General features: G+C 43.8%; 2 protein-coding genes across 14 annotated transcripts in view; one reads left to right on the top strand and one right to left on the bottom strand.

Annotated features, from left to right (window-relative positions):
• ZC3H14 (zinc finger CCCH-type containing 14) overlaps positions 1–9,349 on the bottom strand; it is a 51,391-nt gene extending 42,042 nt beyond the window's left edge. For 8 of the 12 annotated variants that reach the window (XR_013521454.1, XR_013521455.1, XM_035261249.3 and 5 more), the window contains exons 1-5: positions 9,207–9,349; positions 8,677–8,719; positions 4,425–4,539; positions 1,123–1,163; positions 228–423 (exon numbers count right to left, since the gene is read on the bottom strand). Coding sequence is in view for 10 of the 12 variants with exons in the window: in XM_035261249.3 (XP_035117140.1) it covers positions 228–423; positions 1,123–1,163; positions 4,425–4,539; positions 8,677–8,719; positions 9,207–9,242 (431 nt within the window). In the remaining 2 variants the exon portion in view is untranslated. Of the gene's footprint in view, positions 1–227; positions 424–1,122; positions 1,164–4,424; positions 4,540–8,676; positions 8,720–8,895 lie in introns of all 12 variants that reach the window. The other 4 variants (XM_035261251.3, XM_078335583.1, XM_078335584.1 and 1 more) reach the window with 1 other exon arrangement.
• Positions 9,350–18,325: 8,976 nt separating this feature from the next.
• The window catches only part of PTPN21 (protein tyrosine phosphatase non-receptor type 21), an 85,454-nt gene continuing 77,700 nt past the window's right edge, over positions 18,326–26,079 (top strand). Inside the window, exons 1-2 of one of the 2 annotated variants that reach the window (XM_035261233.3) lie at positions 18,326–18,687; positions 22,778–23,117. In XM_035261233.3, the coding sequence (XP_035117124.1) occupies positions 22,938–23,117 (180 nt within the window). In that variant the 5' untranslated portion in view covers positions 18,326–18,687; positions 22,778–22,937. Of the gene's footprint in view, positions 18,688–21,887; positions 22,091–22,777; positions 23,118–26,079 lie in introns of those variants that run through there. The other variant, XM_035261235.3, reaches the window with a different exon arrangement.

Below are 26,079 nucleotides of genomic sequence, written 5' to 3'. Positions count from 1 at the left end.
ACTACTTTGAAATTGTACATTCTTTAAACTTTGATTTACTAAACCTGTAATGAAAGATAATCATACTTAGTTAGATCTTATCCATTATTTTATTCAAAAAACTGCTCATAATCACTTCACTGTTTCTAAAAATTGCTGAAAACAACAAACTGAAAGATATAAAAATGAATATAAGTGTCACATACACAGAGCCATCTGCCCACAACAGGTCTACACCAGACTCTTACCTGACATTAGTGGTCTTTGACTCCTGTGAACTTGTAGAAACTCTGGAATCTCTTTTTTCAGGTCTAGTGCTAGGAATGGCAAGCGGTGGCACTGCAGCTTCATGCCTCCTCTCATCTCCCCGACTGAAACTGCTCTTGTTTGAAGACACGTTACTATCAAAGATGTTGGTATCAGAAGACTTTAGACTAGAAGGTTCTGAAAAGAAAAACATAGTCCTTTGAACCTATTACTTTAATTCTTTTCCTTCCTCATCACCAATTCAAAAGCAATACATGTTTATTGTAGAAAATTTTAGAAATATAAATAAAAATCACTAATTATCTCTCTCTTTCCCCACCCCCATCCCACCCTCCACCAATTATCTCAAAGGTGATTTTTTAGGGGGAAGAGCATACATACACATTTTTGAAAACATCTACCTATGTGTGTATATTCTCATGTTATTCTCTCACAACATTATTTTTAAGTTATTATTCCATACATGGTAATATAACAATTTAGTTTATTACTGGACTTTTAAATTGTTTTCAATTATAAAATACTGAAATATCCTTGAAGCTAAATCTTCACACACATATGTAAGTATTTCCTTTGGATAAAGTGCACTGCTCTCTCTCCCACACTTAAATTATCTTTGAATTATATTACATTTACTACTCTTAAGTTCATAAAAATATGTGCTTTCTAAAAAAGTTCAAATGAACCACGGTTCTGAAATTGATGGTTTTTTTCCAAAGCACTATAAATGACTTTAGAAAGAAACAAATCATATGCCACAGCAAGCAGAAATTTTTTTTCTTTTTCTCTATTTATTTTTTTTTTCTGACACAAGGATTTTGTACTACGGAAGGGGCAAGCAGAAATTTTTTAAAAAAACAATGTTATGAATCTTACCAGTTGTAACAGAGCGAAGTTTATCTAATACACCATGAAGCCTGAAAAAAAACAACCAAAAAACAATAAAGCCTCTGTTAAGAAAGATTTCAATTCAAATGTCACTCTAAATTCATGACATTATATTCAGAGATAATTTTTTTTAATGTTTTATACTTTTATCATTTTAAAATAGAGACAGGATTTCACTGTATTGTCCAGACTGGATTTTAAGTTCTAGATTCAAGAGAACCTGCCTCAGCCTCCCAAAGTGCTGGGATTACAGGCATGAGCCACCGCACCCAGCTGAGATAAATATAGATAAGCTGTATTAAGTGCATAAATGGTATTAAAATTAAATTTTAAATTTCACATTTTAAAAAAAAGGCTTTGTATAAATCCTACAGAAGTCAATAAACTGTATTTTTTTCTTCACTGTATTCAACGTCTAGCCTCTGCAAAAATAAGGGAAAGAACATCATCTCACCAGAGTCTTAGTCTACAAAATGTCACCCTGTTTTCTAAGTACTAAAGACTTACTGCAGCTTACAGTAAAATAAGACCAAGTATCATAAACATGTAATATTGCTTATTATTACAAGCATTTAAGCAGTTTGTATTAACTGCTTAAATTAGATGGTTTCTTGGACAACTTAATTCTGAGAGGTTAAAAAAAGGTATAATTTCAAAATACGCTTTATCATTTCACTGTTACTTTCAAAACTGACACTGTAAGGCTGTAACCTTGCTTGTGACATAACCTGTTTTGGTAGTTATAAATGAGGTAATGTACCTTCTATCCCTTCCCAGTACCTCCAAAAAAATGCCAGAAATCTCATGTTTCAATGAGAACCCTAGTCATATGCTACTGTCCCCACGGACATGGGCTAGAGACACCTATAATTATTTCAAGCCTCCAAATAATCAAAGTAGTCTGTTTGGGGCTGGTGTTAATCAACATTAACTTAAGAAAGCAAAGTGCCAAAATGGGGACATCCTCTATCGCATCAATACAGGTTAAAGAACCAAATTTATGGCCAGATGAGAATGCTGAATTAATTTGGTTTTAAATTCAGTTCATAGTCTGTTTAAAAAAATCTCTCTAGGCTGGGCATAGTGGCTCACATCTGTAATCCCAGCACTTTGGGAGGCCCAGGCGGGTGGATTACGAGGTCAAGAGATTGAGACCATCCTGGTCAACATGGTGAAATCCTGTCTCTACTAAAAATACAAAAAACAAAAAATTAGCCGGGCATGGTGGCATGCCTGTAGTCCCAGCTACTTGGGAGGCTGAGGCAAGAGAACTGCTTGAACCCCAGGAGGCGGAGGTTGCAGTTAGCCAAGATCGCACCATTGCACTCCAGCGTGGGTAACAAGAGAGAAACTCCATCTCAAAAAAAAAAAAAAAACACTCTCTAAAGTGTTCCATCAAGTTATCTGAGAAAGGATCTACTGAGTCAATCTTTCATCTTAGATTGGCTGGACTTCAGAAAAAAAAAACAAAAACAGTACTCACAGTAATGGTAATTCCCCTAGTCAAAAGCCCCACAATCTTTTTTTGGAGGGGAGGCTGGGAGAGAATAACCTCTGGGGACAAATTGTAACAAATGGGCTGGGTCACCCACAGTGAGGCAGCAGTGTGTGTATCATAACTACTATACAGCATTAGATGACCACTATACAGCATTCTTTAAATTTGTGCGATGTATAAACCCAGAGAATTCTGTACAGAATTTCAAGAAGGCTGGTAAGCATATGGTTGCCTACTGGGGCAAAAACACCTTGAAGATGACCTCTGGTATAAAGGCAAGAAGTTAACCAGGCTCATCTCCCCACTTAGTGCCTTCTCTTGTCATTCAAATTCAGCAGGCCACTTGCTCACTTAACTTCTGCTACATCAGCAGCTTTCATGGTAACTGGTAGTTCCTAGTATGAGAGGCCTTATAAAGTATTTGTCTATTCTCAACTATATCATTATCTTCCAGCCCCTATCCCTATCCTCTCTTTACCTCAAACCTGGTAACAGGACCTAGCATCTTAAGTTGAATCTTACTCTTCTAGTAAGACATGTAACAGTAATTTATGTATAAAAGCAAAGTTGCCTATTTTAAAATTCCAAACTTAAAAAAAAAAATCTCAAATGTGCTATAAAATTACACTATAATTATTACTTAAAACGAAGGTGTGAGTTTAATAAAGAGCTTAAAAAGTCAGAAACAGAAAACCTTTCCGTATAAAAGGTAACTCATTGTAAAAGGCAATATAAGAAGCCAATCCAGTTCATAAAAGATCTCTAACTAGTTTTGGTATGGGAAAAGGAATTGTAAGATGCAGAAGCTGGCCAGCTGCAGTGGCTCGCACCTATAACCCAAAGACTTCTGAAGGCCAAGGCAGGAGGACTGCTTGAGCCCAGGAATTCAAGACCATCCAAGGCAACATAGCAGACCCTGTCTCAACAAAAAATTAAAAAATTAGCCAGGCATAGGTGTGGGGAGGGAGGACACTGAGATGGGATGATCATTTGAACCCAGGAAATTGAGGCTGTAGGGACCCATTACTGTACCACTGAACTACAGCATAGGTGACAGAGCAACATCCTGTCTCAAAAAAAAAAGATATAGAAGTTTACAAAAGAAACATAGTAACTATAGCTGACAGACACTAAGAATTCCTTAGGGACATAGGCTAGAGGCACCTATAAGCACTTTACACATATGAGCCCATTTGATCCTCACAACTATTTTATAAAGCAGGTGATTTTACTCTTCCCATTTTACAGATGGAGAAATCAAGGCAAGACACAGGGCCAAGATTCAACTTTGGGAGTCTGGCTTCAGAGGCTGGTAAAGTTTGGCTCTGTGTGCCCACCCAAATCTCATCTCCAATTATAAGCCCCACTTGTCAAGGGAGGAAGGTGAGAGGATCATGGGGGTGGTTTCCCCCAGTCTCATCACAGTAAGTTCTCATGAGATTTGATAGTTTTATAAGTCTCTGGAAGTTCCTCCTTCACTCTTCTCTTTCCTGCCAACTTATGAAGGAGGTGCTTGCCTCCCCTTCCGCCATGATTGTAAGTTTCCTGAGGCCTCCCCAACTATGTGGAACTGTGAGTCAATTAAACCTCTTTCTTTTATAAATTACCCAGTCTCAAGTATTTCTTTACAGCAGTGTGAAAAAGGAGTAATACAGAGGCTGTGCTCTCATCACTCACAAACTGCCTCTCCAAAGTGAACCTAACTCAACTGCCAAGAACCATTCTTCAGACAGGATATCAACTCTGGTTTGTGCCAAACTTTGGTATGAGGAACAAGAATTCAGAAACATACCATACGGTGAATCGAACGGTGTTGTTCCCTAGAAACAGGGATAGATCCTCTGTCATTTGGTCCTGACTTTTCTTGTTGGCCACCATCACCATAATGTAATCAGGAAGTTCTTCATCTATTTAAAGGGAAAAGTATATCAAAACTTTGTTTCCTCAAAATTTTATTCTTAAAGTTGATATGCTTGAAAATATAGATGTAGCTCTAAGCTTTAGTGTCTCAGAGCGATAGTGGAATTATATTGGACAAGAGCTTAGCTTTAATATTTTTCTCTTAATTCCACAAGTATTTTAATTACTAGAAGGATGAAAATTAAGAATTAATACTTACAAAACTAGACATTCTGAATCATAGAATCAAACTTGAGTATTCATTCACTTCCTTGAATCTTGTTAATGCTTACTCACTTCAAAGAAGCTTCCAGGAAATATATAAACATTCCCCAAGAAAAAGAACTGAGTTTTATTTAAATTTACAATGTTTCAAAATAACACTAATTCCTCAAGAGAACATCTTTACTTTTGGTAAAGGCAGGTTTGAATTACACAGGGTAACAAACTTGCAGCAACATCAAATAAACAAGAGACCCAAAAGCACGGCATCATTAAAAAAAACTCAATTTAAAGATTAAATAATGTCAACTCCACTCACTGTTTTACCTCACAGTGCTAAGCCTATAGTGATCATAAGGGTGAGGTCTAGGATTAAAAAAAAAAAAAAAAAAGCCAAAAAACACCATCACAGTGGGAATCCTACAGTGAAGAAAAAAAAAATCCTCAGTAACAAGAGGCAAAAGTTATTATTAGGAACTCTAAGCTCTGCACCCCCAAAACTCCGTTAGATTTCTTTTTGAGACAGTCTTGCTCTGTCCCCCAGGCTGGAGCGCAGTGGCACAATCTTGGCTAATTGCAACCTCTGTCTCCCGGGTTCAAGTGAGTCTCCTGCCTCAGACTCCTGAGTAGCTGGGATTACAGGTGCCTGCCATCATGTTGGCTAATGTTTGTATTTTTAGTAGAGATGGGGTTTTACCATCTTTGCTAGGCTGGTCTTGAACTCCTGACCTCAAGTGATCCACCCACCTCGGCCTCCCAAAGTGCTGGATTACAGGTGTGAACCACCGTGCCCTGCCAGGTTTGTTAATACCTTAAGTACTATATTTCTACATAGGCAGAAAGGTTCACTCAAAGTACTTTCAAACATTTGTTTCAAAAAAAAATACTAAAAATGCAGTTCAAGTGTTGAGAAAATAAAAGAATAAATAAATCTTGGTTCAGCTTCATTTTCTCTGAGCTTCAATTCTCTCATCTGTTAGTCTTACAATAATTCTGACAACAAATCATTTATGAAAGTACCCAGCAAATGGTGGTAAGCACTCCATAAATTACCAATGCTCAATCTTGGGCCCCTTCTCTGGTTTATGCAGGTTCTATCTACTATTCACTGTGTTGAAAATTAGAACTGAGAATTTTTAAAGTATTTATTAACTCATTAAAAAGTACACCCATCACATGTTAATCACAAACCCAATTATATTAACGTAAGTAACATTATTTTTATTAAAATAAATTTTCCAAAAAAAAATTTAGGCTGGGTGTCGTGTCTCATGCCTGTAATCCCAGCGCTATGGGAGGCCGAGGTGGATGGATCACCTAAGGTCAGGAGTTCAAGACCAGCCTGGCCAACATGGTGAAACCCCATCTCTACTAAAAACACAAAAATTAGCAGGGCTCGGTGGTGAGTGCCTGTAATCCCAGGTACTTGGGAGGCTGAAGCAGGAGAATTGCTTGAACCTGGGAGGGGGAGGTTGCAATTAAACTACAAGCCGAGATCTCACCCTTCTACTTTAACCCAGGTGACAGAGTGAAGCCTATTCTCAAAAACAAAACAAAAAAACTTTAGTGCAAAGAGTGGCCTTATTTATATTTTTATATATCTTGTTCTTTGTCCTTATGATTGAAGAATGTGAAGAAAATCTGGTCTCACAGATATGCAGTTGGAAAAGAAAGGAATATTCTGATAGTCTTTTCAGATAAGGTGGATATCCTTCGGTGACACTGCACCAAAACTAAACAAGTGGTAGCTTATTAAATGTTAGAGCAATGTGGAATGTCAAATACATCAATGACCTTTTTGAATTGTTACAGAGAAATCCACTGACTCATCCTACAGTTTATTTATTTTTTATTTTTTAAAGACGGGGTTTCACCATATTGGTCAGGCTGTTCTCAAACTCCTGACCTCAGGTAATCCAATCGCCTCAGCTTCCCAAAGTGTTGGGATTACAGGCGTGAGCCTAGCACACCCTACAGTTTAAATAAATCTTTAACCATGCATAATTTTGTAACATGTATTGGTTATTTAGAAAACACTGGTTCAGGCCAGGTGCAGTGGCTCATGCCTATAATCCCAGCACTTTGGGAGGCCGAGGTAAGTGGATCACGATGTCAGGAGATCTAGACCAACCTGGCCAACATGGTGAAACTCCATCTCTATTAAAACTACAAAAATTAGCTGGGCATGGTGGGGTGCACCTGAAGTCCCAGCTACTTGGGAGGCTAAGGCAGGAGTATCACTTGAACTTGGGAGGTGGAGACTGAAGTGAGCTGAGATCAAGCCACTGCACTCTAGCCTGGGGACAAAGTGAGAATCCATCTCAAAAAAAAACCAAAAAACAAAACAACAACAAAAACAAAAACAGGTTAACTGAGCTACAAAAACCACTGACATATTTGATATATTTCATTATGCAATATAAAATTATTTTTTAATATCACCAGTGATTTAATCAGAAATTTTTTTAGTACTAGGAAGCTGTCAAGTTCATGGAGGTAGGCTCAGATTTTCCAAAATTCTAATTTTCATTTGAAAGCTCACATGTGATTGGCAACAAAGACTATGGGTTCTTTTCTTTGCTCACTTTCAAGTAAATATCTGACAAATATTCTAGTGTATGTAACCAGATTACCGGTTCTTTGAAGTTAAAAATGATGTTCCATGAAAGAGGTGGCTAGCTTAGTTCTCAACTCAAACGATGTTCCTTAAAACAACCATATTTCAGTATACAATAAAAATGTTTTCTGAGCATTTCCATTTCCTTACACTGAATACGAAAAAGACAAAAAATATTTTTTAAACCCTGGACTTCACATCCTCATCAATGACATTTTAAATGTAATTGGCTTAAAAAAAAAAACAAGCGGGGAGTGATTTGAATACGATCTCTATTATGGTGTGACTATGTTGACCAGTTTTACCAATCATTAGTTTTACACAATCCAAATGTCCACACAGTGGAAAAATAGCAAATACCATCTTAGTTACTATCTTAGTACTACTACGAAAACAGTTCTGACTTCAGAGACCCTTGGAGTCTCCCACACTTTGAGAACCACTGTCATAAGTGGTAGCTATTATTTTTACAGGAGGCACTAGCTTTGTAGGCAAACCATAAAACCTTGCTCAAGTAGGCAAATCCTCAGTTTCCTTGTTTACACAGTCAAAGATACTGCCACTTACCTTCCAGTGTTCTCGTAGGGATTATTCTGAGTTAATGCATATACATACAACAGTTAAGCACAGTGCCTGGACCAGAATAAACACTCAAATTATAAAACAATAAGGTGAAGGAAAACGCTTTACTGTTTCAGAGGAGAGAAAGAGGGAAAAGATAAAGAGATCTCACTGAACCATTTTACAGAAATGAACTCACTGAACCATTTTACAGAAGCAAATGCCAGAAAGCATCAAACATTCACATCCAAAATCAGAGTTCTAAAAACAAATGTTAAGAGGAAAGTTAACAAGAACAGGACACCTTAAACAAGCATGGTGGCTCACACCAGTAATCCCTGCACTCCCAGCACCTTGGGAGGCTGAGGCCAGAGGAGTGCTTGGGCCCAAGGGTTAAGACCAGCCTGGGCAACGTAGCGAGACCCCGTCCCAAAAATTTAAAATGAGAGAGAGAGAGAATAGCAAAAAACATAAAATAAAATTTGGTTAAACATTATGTAAAATATGACAGAGGCTTAACGCAGGAAACTAAATTTCAAAACACTCTAACAGAAGGTGGTTTGGAAGAAAAAAAGCAAGGTTGCAAAAAGGATGATAAGGAAGTAACCAAGAAGTATAAGATTTGAAAAAGATAGAAGGGAGACTCTCCCAACGTCCAAAGCACGGCGAGAAATATGCCCTCACTAAAATTCAATTAGCTGCAAACTCAAAATTCTATGAGACTAACAACCAAAAAAACACTTACCAACATAAGCTCCTAATTCTTGCAATTTCCCCTTAATGGCACTCTGAGAGAAAAAGAGCAAACCTGCATGTGAGAAACGCGGCTCTAGGAAAAGACCGACTCTGCAGCGCTGAGGCCACTTTGCCGGTGCGCGCACCGCCGGGTCCCCCGGGCGGGGGCGGGGAGGGGCCTCGCCCGCGCCCGCCCCCCCCCCCTCCGCTCCGGCCCCGCGGCGCCCACCTCCCGCAGCGGATCCTGAGCTGCTCGCTTCGCCGCTGTGGTGGCTCCCGCCGGGCCTGCACCCGTCCTTCCGTTTCCCAGTGGCTACATCAGCAGCAGCCCTGCTCGCCCGCCCGCCTCGGAGCCCTGCTCCGAGGCCGCAAATACCCCCAGGCCCGAGGCGGCCTGGACCAGGAGGCGCTGCAGCCCGCTAGGAGCGTCCAGCGGCGGCCAGGCCGCGGCGTCCACCCGGGCCCAAGGTCCCCGTTACTCCTGACAACCGCCCGCCCGCCGAGATCCGGCTTCCCACCCCCGTCCGGCGCAGGCCTCACCCGGATCTTGCGGCTGATCTCCGTGCCGATCTCCATGGCTCCGCAGCGTGCGGTAACTCAGCACTGCGCGGCGCGTACCTTACCGGAGCTTACAGCGGGATCCTACCCCACAGCCCGGCCACCACCCCCTCCTCCTCCGCTCCGCCCCCGGCCGCGCACACAGCGTATCTCCGCCCCTGCCGGCACGGCGCGCCGGAGTGAGCGCGCCTGCGCCCGTGGCCGCGCCTGCGCACACCTTCTACCCGCCAAACCTGCGCTCCGGTGAAGAGGGCGGTGGCTTGCGCTTGCTGTCGCCTTTGCAGCTCCGCCTCCCGGGTGCCTCGGAGAGCCTTCATTAGTCTCTCCGCTGGCCCTCGGCTTACTCGTTTTATTCTCTCTTGAGTGGTAAGAATGAATTAAATGTGTAGCAGAAACATCTTGGGCTATGATATGAGATGCGAGTTCAAATCCAGCCCTCACTTACTGTTACTATGGTATCGGTCCAGGTATTTCAACTTTTCTGACCTGAAAAATGGAGTCTGCCTCTTAGAAGTCGCACTGCAATTACCTTTGAAGGGAAAATGGACTATCCAGAGCAACAGAACCAATCCGTCAAGTCTTTTTTTTTTTCTCCGAGACAGAGTTTTGCTCTTGTTACCCAGGCTGGAGTGCAATGGCGCAATCTCGGCTCACCGCAACCTCCGCCTCCTGGGTTCAGGCAATTCTCCAGCCTCAGCCTCCTGAGTAGCTGGGATTACAGGCACGCGCCACCATGCCCAGCTGATATTTTTGTATTTTTAGTAGAGACGGGGTTTCACCATATTGACCAGGATGGTCTCGATCTCTTGACCTCGTGATCCACCCGCCTTGGCCTCCCAAAGTGCTTGAGCCACCACGCCCGGCCCCGTCAAGTCTTTTCTTTGACTCTGCACTACCCTGGCCCTCCTCTTTTCTGCCTTCCTTCTCCTGGGCCCACCCGTGGCCTCTCTCCGAGACAAATCCCCATCCTCCTGCTCCTCTGAACACCCTCCGTGGGACAATACTTTTGTTTTGGGGACTTTAACTGTCAACTCTGCTGATAATGACCGAATTTTCCATCAGCCTTAAATTCTTGCATAAACCCCATTCCCAACTTTATTTATTTGTGAGACAGAGTCTCACTCTGTCAGCCAGGCTGGAATGCAGTGGCGTGATCTTGGCTCACCGCAACCTCCACCTCCCGGGTTCAAGCAATTCTCCTGGCCCAGCCTCCCGAGTAGCTGGTATTACAGGCGTGCACTACCACGCCTGGCTAATTTTTTGTATTTTTAGTACAGATGGGGTTTCACCGTGTTAGCCAGGATGGTCTCGATCACCTGACCTCTTGATGTGCCTGCCTCAGCCTCCCAAAGTGCTGGAATTACAGGTGTGAGCCACTACACCCGGCCCCCCAACTTTTAAGTGACTATTCTTATTTTATTTTCTTCAAATTCAGCACTTAGACAGAAGTCATCTTCATCTCGCCTTTCCCCACTCATAGGTTTCTACTCCTGATTCCCATATTTGTAATAGCTGAATTCTCCCTATCCCTGATCACAAAACTTGGGAAACAGGAAGCACAGAGAGATCTTCTTTCTCCCTTATATCCACTAGTTCCTGAGAGTGGTGTCTGTTATCCATTGCTGCATATCAAATGAACACAAGTTTAGCAGCTTAAAACACAAATGTTTATCATCTCATGGTTTCCGTGGGTCAACTTCACTGGGTCCTCTGCTCAGACTCTCACAAGGCTACAGTCGAGGTGTCAGGGAGGCTGTGTTCTCATCTGAAGACTTGACTGAGTTTCTATGTTCAGGCTCATTCAGGTTGTTAGCTAGAATTCATTTCCAACTAAGTACGGTGACTCATGTCTGTAATCCCAGCAGTTTGGGAGGCTGAGGCTGGCGGATCACTTGAGACCAGGAGTTCATGACCAGCCTGGGAAACATGGCAAAAACCTGTCTCTTCAAAAGTACAAAAAATTAGCTGGGTATGGTGGCATGCACTTCTAGTCTCGGCTACATAGGAAGCTGAGGGGAGGATTGCTTGAGCCTTGTTAGCAGAGGTTGCAGTGAGCCAAGATCATGCCACCGTACTCCAGCCTTGGTGACAGACTGAGACCTTGTCTCAAAAAAGAGAGAAAGAAGAATTCATTTTCTTGTGTCTTTGTAAGGAACCTGATTTTTTTCTGGCTATCATCTGAAAGCCACCCTCAAGTCCTAGAGGCTGCCCACAGTTCTTTGCCAAAGGGTTCTCTAACATTTCTGTTCACATAAGCCAGTGAAGGCCAGGCACAGTGGTTCATTCCTGTAATTTCAAATCAGTGAAGTAGAGGTGGGAGGATCACTTGAGGCCAGAAAATTGAGACCAGCCAAGGGATTTTATCTAAGTTAGGCCCACTCAGGACCTGACCCCAAAATCAGCTGACTTATGACTTTAATTACATCTGTCAAACCTCTCATTTTTGCCATATTTATTACCTAAGCAATCCACAGTGGGGGTCAGGAGCAGGTTGTACAGTGTGTGGACAGCAGGAGCAGGAGTTGTGGGGCTACCTAGGGTCTGTCATATGGTCCTTTAATAATCCAATATCCTTTCTTCTGAATTCCTATGGCATCTATATGGAAGCTATTAGTATAATAATATACTGTCTGCAATGTTATTTTGTGTGTGTGTGTCTTCCCTAACAAAATTAAAATTATAAACTCTCTGTAGGGCTTTATATTTCTCCAACCTTTCTTTCAGGATGCTGGACACATAGTAAGCACTCATGAAATATTTATGGGGTAAAAGAAATTAAGGACCTAATTTACAAAAGCATTCCTCAAGGATAAATCCAGTGATCATACACTCATTCAACATTGATGACAGGCAGCAGAGCAGAATGACAGAGAACAAGGGCACTGCAGCCAGACTGTCTGGTCTGAATCTTGGCTCTGCCACTCCTTCTGAGACCTTAGGCAAATTGCTTCTCATCTCTGTGCCTCAGTTTCCTTATCTGTGACTGATAAGGTATAATGCTACTTTCACCTGCAAAGGGATACTGTAAGGATGAAATAAGTTAATAATTGTGAAGCATATTGAACTGTGCCTGGCTCATAGCAGCACTAACTTGCTGATTAAAAATTAAGTACCTACAGTGGGCCAGATACTGTGCCAGGAGCCAGAGCACAAAGAGGAGCAAGACCAAGTCCCTCCTTTCATGCCATTCGCAATCCAAAACACAGATGAATTGCTTTTATTCCTTTACCAACCATTTCAGAACTAAGAACAAAAACACTTGTTTTACCATTACTGGGTACCCAATCCTCAGCCAATATTTACATAATATTGAAAATAACATTTAATAAAAAGTACTGTTTTCATTAAAGCATATTCAGAGTAGGGAAACTTATTAAAATATATTCAAGAAAGTGTTAACTTTTAGCATAATGAGCTAACTTTTAAGGCAACTATGGAATAGAGACTGGAAGGCTGCTTGAGACCTCCCACCCTTAGATCTAAGATGTTACAATGTCTGGATCACAGGAGGGGCAACCCCACTAAACCAATGGTATTTGATGGTCCAATGCAATTTCAGGCACTTCCCTGTAAACTGCAGCTTTACAAACTACATCACATCTTTAAAATGTTCATGATGATGCCCTAAGAGAAGCCATTAGAGGGAGTAGGAGTGCTAGGCTTGGAAAAGACTGAACTGGACAGTTTTTTTTCCCCAGCTTGGAAGTGTTCTCTGATTCAGGGGAAACAACATGCTTTCCTCTAAGGGATAGTATGAAGACCAGATTTCAACAAACCAAAGTGCTGGCTAAGAGGGCTCTGGGCTATCTTCCAAAAAGAGAAAATGACTGAAAAGAGCATTGGCTTTGAAGTCAGAAGGGCTGAGTACCAACCCCATCTCCATGAAGCCATGAGTCTTCCAACATTGCCCTCTACCACACCTGCAGTCTCCTCTCAGGTTGCATTTCAGCTAGATGTTGCACATTGTTTGGGTGCGCACATGTGTGTGTTTGTGTGTGTGTGTGTGTAAAAGCAGTAGGGGGTGGGGGAAAGGGTGTTGGGGTGTCCTCCTGTCTGCAAAGCTTTTCTTTTTGTTTTGTTTTGTTTTTTGAAACAGAGTCTGGCTCTGTCACCAGTGGTGCAATCTTGGCTCACTGCAACTTCCGCCTCCCGGGTTCAAGCAGTTCTCCTGCCTAAGCCTCCCAAGTATCTGGGACTAGAGGCACGCACCACCATGCCCAGCTAATTTTTGTCTTTTTAGTTGAAATGGGGTTTCACCATGTTGGCCAGGATGGTCTTAATCTCTTGACCTCGTGCTCTGCCCACCTTGGCCTCCCAAAGTGCTGGGATTATAGGCATGAGCCACCACGCCTGACCCAAAGCTTTGCTTTTGAGTGCTCAGTCAACCTTTTGTTGTCCTTCCAGACTCAAGCAGAAGCTGATCACAGTGATTAAACAAACATTTCCAGTCCATTCAGACTATACAGTATAACCATGTATAAATTTCCTCACCTGCTACAATTACATATTCACCTGTAATTCTCATGCTGAATATTTGAGGACAGGGATATGTATCTATTTACCTTTCTCCTTGAAGCACCTGGCTTCTATATGTGGGTTGAATGGACAAATGTTTTCCAATAGTGATTATCACATAGCATAGACACAATTGGATCAAAGTCCCTAAGTGTTGGGAATTACAGTCACAGCAGTCACTTGCTACCAAGGCAGACATTCTTCTCCATTTGAACAAACGCATTTCCAACATCATCATTTCTCTGATGTTCAGGGTAATCTATCCATAAAATTATCACTCTTTTATAACTGAAAAGTTGTTGCATGTGATACAGTGTTGAGCGTGGTAGGCAGAACTTAAAGTGCAGATTCAGAGACCAAAGACTTCACATTTCTAGTTCTAGCCCTCACTATCTCCTTCCTCAGGGGTAATTATTTTTATGTGGCAGGGCATTCATTCAATTTGGATTTTTGCAGATGATGATAATTTGTACAGTGGGTATTTACCATGCTATCAAAACAGATTAACTTTTGAAATTCTTTTTTTTTTTTTTTGAGATGGAATTTTGCTGTTGTTACCGAAGCTGGAGTGTGATGGCATGATCTCGGCTCACCTCCACCTCCACCTCCTGGGTTCAAGCAATTCTCCTGCCTCAGCCTCCCAAGTAGCTGGGACTACAGGCGCGCACCACTGTGCCCAGCTAATTTTTTGTATTTTTAGTAGAGACAGGGTTTCACTTTGTTGACCAGGATGGTCTCGATCTCTTGACCTCGTGATCCACCTGCCTCGGCCTCCCAAAGTGCTGGGATTATAGGCGTGAGCCTAACTTTTGAACCCAGCCTAACTTTTGAAATTCTAAGAAAACACTAGTCAATGCACCCACCAAACCAAAGCAAAATTTCCTTTTTTTTTTAGGCGGAGTTTCACTCTTGTTACCCAGGCTGGAGTGCAATGGCGCAATCTCGGCTCACAGCAACCTCCGCCTCCTGGGTTCAGGCAATTCTCCTGCCTCAGCCTCCTGAGTAGCTGGGATTACAGGCACGCGCCACCATGCCCAGCTAATTTTTTGTATCTTTAGTAGAGGCAGGGTTTCACCATGTTGACCAGGATGGTCTCGATATCTTGACCTTGTGACCTACCTGCCTCGGCCTCCCAAAGTGCTGGGATTACAGGCTTGAGCCACCGTGCCCGGCCCTTTTTTTTTTTTTTTTTTGAGACAGAGTCTTGCTCTGTCACCCAGGCTGGAGTGCAGTGGCACAATCTCAGCTCACCACAACCTGTGCCTCCCCGGCTCAAGCAATTCTGATGCCTCAGCCTCCCCAGTAGCTGGGACTACAGGCATGCTCTACCATGCCCAGCTAATTTTTGTATTTTTATTTTATTTTATTTTAAGTTCTGGGGTACATGTGCAAAATTTTTGTATTTTTAGTAGAGATGGGGTTTCACCATGTTGGCCAGGCTGGTCTTGAAATCCTGACCTCAGGTGATCTGCCTGCCTCATCTTCCCAGAGTGTGATATTACAGGATTGAGCTACTGTGCCTGGCCTCTTTTCCTTTAATCTTTTTGTCTTTCATCATTTTATATGCTGGGCTTTTTACATTTTAACTTATTTATTTTAGTAAGAATTAACTTCCAGTATAAATGTATAAATATGCCACCTTCTAGATAACAAGGGGGGTGGTAAAGATACATATATGTAGTTGTTTGTATCTCTGCAGAACATCTCTATAAGGCTGCAGAGGAATGATGGAACACTGGTTACCCACCCCCAGGGAGAAGAGCTGGGTATCTAGCAGGCAGAGTGAGAAGAGGACTTTTTACTTACACCCTTGTGTATCTTTGGGGGTGGAACCATACAAATTATCTCACTTCCTTAGATATGAAACACAAGCTAATAATAATTTTATGTCTAATACTTTGAAGGCGTTATTCAAGTGCCTTGCCATGAATGTTCCTGCCAAATTAACATGGTTGAGGGAGAATAGGGCTTAGGTACTTGGTTAGTAAATGACATCTGTGGACTTGAGGGAGGAAGTTCAACTCAGTTGTCTAACATCTCTTGGGTTTTACGGTCATTTTCTATTTAAAAAATTCTTTTATTTTCTTCCTGATTCAATTAACAAGTTTTTATTTAGTGCCTATTCTTTGCCCAGTACTGTCCTGGAAATTCTAGGAGATATAAAAGAAGCCTTCATGAAATAACTTTTAGTTCTTGCCAAGTGTGGAGATCACTGTGGAATGATATGTGGCTAGAAAGTCATCCTGGAAGCAGAGTCTTACTTGGAGAGAAGCAGCAAGGCTTAGACAAATGGAAGGAGGACCGGGCCGGGCACGGTGGCTCACGCCTATAACCCCAGCACTTTGGGAGGCTGAGACGGGTGGATCACGAGGTCAAAAGATCGAGACCATCCTGGTCAACAAGATGAAACCCTGTCTCTACTAAAAAAAAATATATATATATATAAATTAGCTGGGCATGGTGGCGTGTGCCTGTACTCCCAGCTACTCAGGAGGCTGAGGCAGGAGAATTGCCTGAACCCAGGAGGCAGAGGTTGTGGTGAGCCGAGATCGCGCCATTGCACTCCAGCCTGGGTAACAAGAGCGAAACTCCGTCTCAAAAAAAAAAAAAAAAAAAAGGAAGGAGGACCGGAGGGGCTGCTGGTGAGGGACAAAGCTTGATAGGGGCAGAAAGCCATATGAGTGGTCAGAGAGACCGGTTTGGAAAGTCCCTAAAGGTCAGGCTGAAGAAGTTAACCTTGGGAGTCCCTTAGGAGTGATAACTCAAGAGAGGGAAGCCTGGTATTAGCAAGGACATAAGAGAGAACTGAGAAACGAGATGCTAGGAGACCACCCTTGTTGCAATAATTGGATGTAAAATTATGACGGTTTGGATTTAGAATGTTCCAGAGGGAAGAGAAAGGAAAGAAATAATTCATGAGGCATTTCAAAGGAGGAAATACTAGGTTTTGATGACAGGCTGGAGATGAGAATGGGAGAAGTCACACATGATTCCAATTTTCCTAGCTTGGGAAGCCAGCAAAGTGACTTCTTTTCAGATCTTTCTTTCCTCACACACAAACTGACCCCCTCATAGAGTTCAGTTGAAATATCAATTACAAACAGAATTGATCTGTTTTTTCCCTTAGAAACACAATCTTATTTGCCTTTAGGTAAATGACCCAAGATGAACGTTGCTGGGCTTTGCTCTTGGGTATAACTCATACCTCTATGACAGTGCTCCTCACTTTGGCCTTGCACTGTGTGTGTGGTGTGCAGGTGCCTTTGTCACCCACTAGACCAAAAGTCCTTGTTGTGCAGGGACCACGTGTCATTCATAGATAAGTATTTAAAAGTTTTTTTTGGCTCATGACTGTAACCCCAGCACTTTGGGAGGCTGAGGCAAGTGGATGTCCTGAGGTCAGGAGATTGAGACCAGCTTGGCCAACATGGTGAAACCCTGTCTCTACTAAAAACAACAATTAGCCAGGTGTGGTGGCAGACACCTGTAGTCCCATCTACTTGGGAGGCTGACACAGTAGAATCGCTTGAACCCAAGAGGTGGAGGTTGCAGTGAGCGGAGATCACACCACTGCATTGTAGCCTGGGCGACAGAGGAGACTCTCAAAAAAAAAAAAGAGTTTTCGTTAATTGTTGAAGAAAATGAGATTTAAATGAAACATAATACTTAAACAAACTTTCCAGAAACAACAGCATTAAAACAAAATCATTGAAATTAAAATTTACATAAATTAAAAGGCTCTCTGTTCCACATGCCAAAAAAAGATCTTATACTCTATTGTAATAGTGTTAGGGTCACACAGCTTTATTCCTTAGCTTAGCTGTTGCAATACAATAATAATGCAGTGCAAAAATACTGTGTAATAAACGTCAATTAAATGAAACACTTCATATATACTTTACACAAGTTATTGGATATTGCTTAGTATTTCTTTTTCCCCCCTCTGCGGTGCAAAGATATTGTTTAATATTATCCCCATTTTCTAGTAGAGGAAACAGTTACAGAGAAGTTAAGAAATTTGCACAAGGTCACCTAGCTAGTAACTGTTGGAGCTGGGATTTGAACCCAAACAACGTAGTCGACTCTCCACCCTTAAGAGCTCTGCTCCCTATTATGTAAGCAGACAGCTCTCTTTTGGGGACTGACAGGTTATTTGAGGTATATGAACCATTTTTGGTGGTGGTGGTGCTGGGGGCTTTCCCACACAATACTGGAAGTGTCTAGTTATATGGGGCATAACCTTAGGAGCAAGCAGGAAAAGAAATGTATTCCAATAGTCTTCAGAAACATACCATAGTAAACGAATAACCATTAATAATAGCATTTTACAGCCTACCTAATAACACAAGAATAAACCCCTTTAACTGGAACCTAAACAATACCCCCTCCTCTCATTTTATTAAAAGCCTTGTTTTATTTGGAAACTCTTAAAATAAGTGGTCATACGATTAAAAAAAGCTGCGGCGCGCCCCCTCCCCGGCGGCCGGGCGCAGCTGTCCGCGCCTCCCCCGCGCGGCTGCCAGCATTCCAACTCTCTGAGGTCACGGGCCGCCGCCGCCGCCTCCCTGGGTCCGCCCGCCCGACCTAGGGGGAGGGACGCCCGGCCCGGCCGCCCGCTGCTCCGGCCGCGCGTCCCGCGTCGGTCCGACCGTCCGTCAGTCCGTCCTACTGCCTCCCCCCGCCCCCGCAGGGCTTCTTTGTGCGGCACTACTCGCCTGCAGGTCCACCCCCAGGCCTCGCCCCTCGCCATCGCCACCGCCGGACTCTGCCCAGGGGAATGGTCTGCGGGCCGGGTTTTTGGAGACAGGAAGTGAGGCGTGCGAGCCCCATGAGCGCGGCGCGGCGCGGGCTAGCGTGCGGGCGCGGCTGCGGCGGCAGAGCTGCGGGGCCCCGGGAGGCGGGCCGCTGAGCGGTGCGCGCGGCCCCGAGGATGCGGGAGCGCGAGCAGGTGAGGGCGCTGGGCTTGGCCGGCGGGAGGGGCGGGCACCGGCTGGAGCGGTGGGGTGTGTCCGCTCGCCGGGACCCCGGAACGCGCCCGCGGCCCCGGAGTCCCGGAGGATGGGGCGCGGCTGCCAGACTCACAGCGGGAGCGTTAACAAAGACAAAAGTTTTCCTTTTCCAGATTCGCTCTCATGTACTTGAGTAATTTCTAAAAGGGGTCTGGAACTTCTATTCTGAACGCCCTGGCCGATTGTTGCGGGTTAATTCTGGATCGGGGTTTTAAATGGGTTAGGCATATTTGTGCCTCTCAGAATATGTAAACGTGAAATTCGCCAGATAACTTTGGCGAGAAGGGGCGCAAGGAAGGGCTGTTTGGTAATGCCTGGTTCGTTTTTGGAGTAGTGTTTATTCTGGAAGAGAATTCTTGGATCTGCAAATTCCGACTGGTGATTTCTGCAAATCCTGATTAGATTGGCCGCTCTTGGCATGTTCGTCCTATTTTCTTTTTTGCTGAGAAAGCCTTACAATAATAGAGTATGCTCGCAAACACATTGAAAACATTCGTGTGCTCCAAGTGACAACTGCTATACGCCTCTTAGTTGCTGACAGTTTATTTTTTTAAGTTTGGAATACCAGAGTAATTTTACTCTGAATATAGCTGTCCGTTTTGTTTCTAGGGCATTTTATTCTGGAGCATCTACGCACAAATGTTTTCTCCTTGGGAAGCATGGGTTTGATTTAATGCTATAGATATTACCCTAAATATGTCACATACTCTCTCTTTTTAGTGTTCATTTTGTTTTAAAGCAACCTTGGCAAAATTACGTAAGGACCTTAGGAAAGGGGAAACGCTGTAAGATTCAGAGGTAAAGTGTATTTGAGAAACTTTTGGAAGGGGATGTAGAGAGGAAAAATTAAAATGAATTCACAAATAGTTGAGACTGCCTTTTGTAAACTTGTACTGAAGCAGAATCTAGTATGTATCCGTTTATTTACTACAAAACAGATTTTGTAGAGAAACAAAGTTATCCTAGTTTTCCTTTATTAGCTATTTATGAATTATGTTTAATTTAGTAAATTATAATTCCAGACCCAACCATTTCCAGATTATTGCATATTATTTTATACCTAAAACAGACCTCCCCAAAGAACTCTTAAATTTCTACTCCTCTTGGTTTTATTACCTTCAGACATTCATAACTGTATTATATCATTTGGCAGCAAATACTGAATATTACTGAAAATTAAGATGTGTAAATCATTGATTAGTTTGTAAATTATTAAACAAAAACACTGTTTTAGCATAGTGGGTCTTATATAAATAAGCAAAAAGCAAGGCATTCTTATGGATAGATTTTGTGTGGGGGGGTGCACCATACACACACACACACACACACACACACACGCAGCAACTTTTTCAATTTCATCAATCAAAATAAGAGATAACTTTGACTTTTTCTTTATCCCTGATGCTGTAATGCATTTCAAATCTAAGGGACAATGGAAAGTTTTACTGAGTTTGCTTAAGCAGAACTTAAGTTAATAATTAAGTTACAGTGTAGTATCTATCGCTTTCAAGGCATAGTTCCATGTAGTGAAAAGACTACCATATTTGAATGGCACCTAATACAAATATTGATCTTTTCTCTACACATATGCTATATCTTATCTTTTTGTCTACACTACTAAATCCGTTCAGTTTCCAGTTACCATAATTTTTATATAAAATTGAAACCCACCATCTGATCCCATGAAATGGTGTTTAGAATGCATGATATTTATAATCCTTAACTATTTACACTCTTGGTTTATCAGTTTTCTAGGTAAAAGCTTATTATTTAAGGTTCTCATTTGCTAATTGCTTTTCATCTTGCTTTACTTAGTTTATACCCCTGAAATAGCAAAGAGCATTGAAAGGTACTGGAAGTGGAAACCGTGTCTTTTAATATTTATTTTCTGTTTCCCTCCATAGTGTGGTGGTTTTACCTGCAGAAAGCAGTCAGCAAATGCTGTTAATTAACACAGTGCTTTAGCTATTTCCAGCTTTGCTTTTTTCCTCTGGCCTTCCCCTATCCCTTGTTTTTAACATTTTGATTTTCCTGGCTATGGGGAATAACCAGAGTTCAAAACAAAAAAACTAGCCAGATAAAACCGTGGTTGGGTCCTTATTAGAGATACAGCTCTGTATGTAATTATAGCATGGTTGTAATCTCCTTAAAGACAGCGACGGCTTAGGATTCGTCTTAGATTTCTCACGATGCTCATTATGCTGTCTTGTACCCAGAGAGGCAATACACATTTGTGGAATGGAATTTCAAACTGTTAAGTTTGGCAAAGCCGAGGGTAGTAGCCGAACTCTTTTCTCCAGCTCTGCCATTCCCTAACCCTGACTGCCCATCGCCTCTAGGCCTGAGACACAGTCAGGAGAGCAGGACCCAGCAGAGGACTGGGAGTGTGGAATTTGGGATCGATTCACAGCCCAGCCCGTCCTAGCGTGAAACTGCGAAGTAGCTTCTCTTTCTGAAGGTTGGGTTCTGCGTGCCAGATGAAAGGGTCGGGGGCACATTCTGCCCCCCTGCGCGGTCCCGGGCCCGAGCTCAGCGTAGCCAGCCATAGCTGGTTCTCGCTAAGCGATTCATCCCCAGCAGGCAACCTCTGCTCAGAAGGAAGTGGGGCGTCCCGGGACCCTGGAAATATCCGGGATTTTGTAGACTTGTTTAGGGGGAAAAAACTAATTCAGCTGATGTAAAAATCCCCAGCTGTTATAAGCTTTATCAGTGAAATGGGAAAAAAAAAAAAAAAATCCCCAGCTGGTGCTCGCCCTCATTTGTCTCGGCCCAGAAGTTACAATGAATTGGTCTGGTTAAAAACTCAACAGAGCCCTGCGTGGTGGCGCGCGCCTGTGGTCCCAGCTAGTCGGGAGGCTGAGGCTGGAGGATCGCTTGAGCCTAGGTGTTCGGGGCTGCGGTGAGCTGCGATGGCGCCACTGCACTCCAGCCTGGGTGGCAGAGCGAGACCGCGCTCTACGAAACACGTTTTAAGTAGCGTATTTCGGGGTGCTGTGGCTCCAAAGCCGGCATCGCGCGGGGCCCGCCCACTCTCTCCACCGCCTGTAGGTCTCGCGCTGGTCCCTTTAAATGGTCCCTCCGGGAGCCGAGGGACCGGTCCCTTTCAGAGCGCGTCCGTCCAGGAACGCGGCTGCAGAAAGAGAGTTCCGGGGCCTCCTAGGCTACTGGTTGGCCTGGCAACGCCGCGTGCTCTTCCCGAGGGAAGGACGCGGGAGAAGCCGGGGCCTGAGGTCTCCAGGGCCCCGTGGGCTTCTTGGGTTTGCTGCCCCCCGGCCGCTCATCAACTCAGGATGGCTTGGAAGGCCTCGCCCGTCTCCTTTTCTGGGCCGCGGCCCCCCTTAGGTGAAGGCTTGTTTGGGCGTCCCCATCTTGGAGAGGGGCGGGGCCTCGCCTTTCAGAACTGCCACTCTTCTAGTGGTAATTGGATAAGGAGCATTTGTAGGGTCTTTTATGAAGTTTATCAGTAAATCAATTTGATGGCGTAAATACTTCCACAAGCGCTTGTTAGACAGCTCACCGTGTTTGAACCACACACCTGCCATTCTTAGTGGGGATTATTCCTCCCATTCGCCTTCAGAGTTAATTTTCTAAAGCGATTGGGACTGGAACCTAGTTCTTTTTCGGGTATTTTGCACTTTTCTCATTGAAGGATTAAAGAACTCTGACATTTGGAGTATTACAGCCCCAAAGAGTTACTTACGAAAAAACATCCAAAATAGGAGGAGGACTACCAATGCTAACTAGTAAATTTGGGATTACAGTAGTGCTGGCCATTATCTCATTTAAGCCTGATGATAGCCACAGTTTGCTATCACTATTTGTAGGCAAAAGTGAAGGGTGGAGCCTGACCCTGGTCCCAACGCACCTCTGAGATAAAAGTCCACCCTGCCTCCCGGGTCCTATTAGTGCCTTCTTTTTCCAGCGGAGAGGGACGGCTTACTCTTTGGACACAGCTTGATTGGCTTTTCTTTGTAATAAGCAGAGTCTAGCGTTACCTTTAAGTAACTCTTGGCGTTCCTCTTTCCCCAGCGCTGGCGTCGATGCTCCCTTCTTGGGGCCATTGGAGACTCCGTTGCGGCTGCTGGGTGAGCAGCTGGAGGCTGGACAGCGTTTGTCCCGTCTGGAAAGGATCGCTTTGGTGGGAGTAGTTTTTCCCTCTTTGCTCCTCCACTCTTGAAAGGAGAAGAAGATGCCACTGCCATTCGGGTTGAAACTGAAACGCACCCGGCGCTACACGGTGTCCAGCAAGAGCTGCCTGGTTGCTCGGATCCAGCTGCTCAATAACGAGTTTGTGGAGTTCACCCTATCGGTGGAGAGCACTGGCCAGGAGAGCCTCGAAGCTGTGGCCCAGAGGCTGGAGCTGCGGGAGGTAAGCCACCTAAAGACACTGCAGGCCAGGCGCAGTGGCTCACGCCTCTAATCCCAGCACTTTGGAAGGCCGAGTCGGGTGGATCCTGGAGGTCAGGAGTTGGAGACCAGCCTGGCCAACATGGTGAAACCTCATCTCTACTAAAAATACAAAAACTTAGCTGGGTGTGGTGGCATGCACCTGTAATCCCAACTACTCGGGCCGCTGAGGAAGGAGAATCACTTGAACCGAGGAGGGGGAGGTTGCAGTGAGCTGAAATGTCCAGCCTGGACAAGAGTGAAACTCCCTCTCAAAAAAAAAAAAAAAAAAAAGATATTGCAGGCTTCTGTGGCCCCCATGCTGGCTGTGTGTTCAGGCCAGTGGGTATTAACTGTGTGTCCCTGCCTGAGATGTCTGTGTTGAGTCTGCAAGTCCCCTTATGAGGCAGGAACAGATTAGAGCAAGAAGTCTTCCCTTGGGGGTGCCCTGTAAGAACTTATAGTGCCTGAGTTTTGAATATGTTTATATTTTCCCCAAACATAATCCAGAATCAAATGTGAATGCACTTTGGGTTGTTCAAGTTTCCATTTTCTAATATACCCCCAAGGGTATTCCTGATCTCTAGTACAGTTTTCTGACTTCATTCTTTCTTGTTCACTTTTTTTTTTTTTTTTTGAGACGGTGTTTCGCTCTTGTTACCCAAGCTGGAGTGCAATGGCGCAATCTCGGCTCACCACAACCTCCGCCTCCTGGGTTCAGGCAATTCTCCTGCCTCAGCCTCCTGAGTAGCTGGGATTACAGGCACGCGCCACCATGCCCAGCTAATTTTTTGTATTTTTTAGTAGAGGCAGGGTTTCACCATGTTGACCAGAATGGCCTCGATCTTTTGACCTCGTGATCCACCCGCCTCGGCCTCCCAAAGTGCTGGGATTACAGGCGTGAGCCACCGTGCCCGGCCCTTGCTCACTTTTATTTTTTTAGAGACAAGGTCTAGCGATGTTGCCAATAACAAAACAGGTGTGATGCGTGCTGTGTTGATGGAAGTAGAGGGTGTGCTATAGGCTGGAGGAGGTGCAGCAAAAAGAAGGCGGCTCAGGGAAGGTGATTCTGAGCTGTGACCTGAGGATGGGACCAGGGAGTCCTATCGGGCTAGAAGAATGTTCCAACAAAGAGAACTGCACAGGGCCAAAGACATGGACACAGCTGGTCTGCCTGACCCAAGGGCCACCCAATGAGGATTTTTTGTTAAAGGACTACTTATCCTGAGGGTGGTGGGGAAGTTAATGAAGGGTGTGAACAGGTGTGGTACGATTGTTTTTGTGAAGAGTGAGCCCTTTGGAGAATGATTGGAGAGAACTGGTTCAGGCACAGATGGTAGCCACCTGGAGTTGCATAGGGTTGGAGAGAGGTGGTTGGAATCTGCAGATATTCAGGACCTACCTACCAAGTAATAGGGAAGGGTTAGCATGGATTCATGTTGATTTTCAGGTTTTCAGTACATGGTGGAGCTATAACAGAGAGGAAACGTGAAAGAAAGAGTAGATCTATTAGGGGCAAGGAGAAGCGTGTGGTGAGTTCAGTTTTGGAAATACTGAGTTTGAGGTGCCAATTAGAGGTGTTGAATAGACAGATGGATCTGCTGGTCATCAGGCGTGAGATCCAGGTTGGAGGAAAGAGATTGGGAAGCATCAGCCTAAGTGAGTTCATTAAAGCCAGAAGAGGGTATGAGCTTCTCTAGGGGAGAAAAAGGACATCACAGACCCCTCATGGTAGATTAGAGGAGGGGAGAATGTCGGAAGGAAACTGAGATGGAACTGCCCAAGAAGAAGAAAGAAAACCAGAGCAGCAGGCCTCAGCAACCAGTCCCTGCTTACTTGCGTTTATTTTTTTTTTTTAGGGATGGGGTCTCACTCCATCACCCAGGCTGGAGTACAGTGGCACCATCGTAGCTCACTGCAGCCTCAAACTCCTGGGCTCAAGTTATCCTTTTGCCCCAGCCTGCCAAGAGCTGGGGGACTACAGGTGCACACCACCACACCCAGCTAATTTTTATTTTAACTTGCATTTTTGAGATGTAGTCTTGCTATATTACCCAGGCTGGTCTTAAAGTTCTTTCCTCTAGTTATCTTCGCCTTCTGAGCAGGTAGGATTACAGTCATGTGCCACCTTGCCTGGCTTAGTGGCTTATTTTATTTTATTTTTTGGCTTGCTTTGACTTTTTTTTTTTTTTTTTGAGACAGTTTCGCTCTTGTTACCCAGGCTGGAGTGCAATGGTGCGATCTCAGCTCACCGCAACCTCAGCCTCCTGGGTTCGGGCAATTCTCCTGCCTCAGCCTCCTGAGTAGCTGGTATTACAGGCATGCACCACCATGCCCAGCTAATTTTTTGTATTTTTAGTAAAGACGGAGTTTCACCATGTTGACCAGGATGGTCTTGATCTCTTTACCTCGTGATCCGCCCGCCTCGGCCTCCCAAAGTGCTGGGATTACAAGCTTGAGCCACCGCACCCGGCCTTTTTTCTTTTTTCTATTATGGTTTCTTCTTCCTGTAATTTTCTTCCGCATGCACCAGGTCTTTCTATAACTCCTAGAGAGTCAACTTTTTGAGGAACTGTGGTTTATTTATTTTTGTACCAGGTGTGGAATGTGTTCAGTAAATACAGGGAGAACTGAACCCATAGGCATTGATTTCCTTCTGTTAAGTCCACAGAAATTGTCATCCTTTGTTAGAAGTTATCAGTCTCAGGGAATAAGTAACTTTATATAGCTGTGGGTATATTTTGAGCCTGTTTTTCAACAGAAGAGGAAACAGGCATGGTCCCTAGAAAATGTTTTGCCCTTGGAGAGTCTGCTCCACAATTACCAATATTTAGTAACAGTCACGGTTAGAAAGTTTGTATAGCAAACTTTTGCTTTGAAAGCCCCAGAAGCTCTGCTCTGTAGCATATAAACAGATGGCTCAGGCATTAGGCCTAATTTTATCA

The sequence above is a fragment of the Callithrix jacchus genome, chromosome 8 (assembly GCF_049354715.1).
Source record: "Callithrix jacchus isolate 240 chromosome 8, calJac240_pri, whole genome shotgun sequence".
Taxonomy (NCBI): domain Eukaryota; kingdom Metazoa; phylum Chordata; class Mammalia; order Primates; family Cebidae; genus Callithrix; species Callithrix jacchus.
The sequence above is the reverse complement of the archived record's forward strand: the minus strand, read 5'-3'. Positions and strand labels throughout refer to the sequence as shown.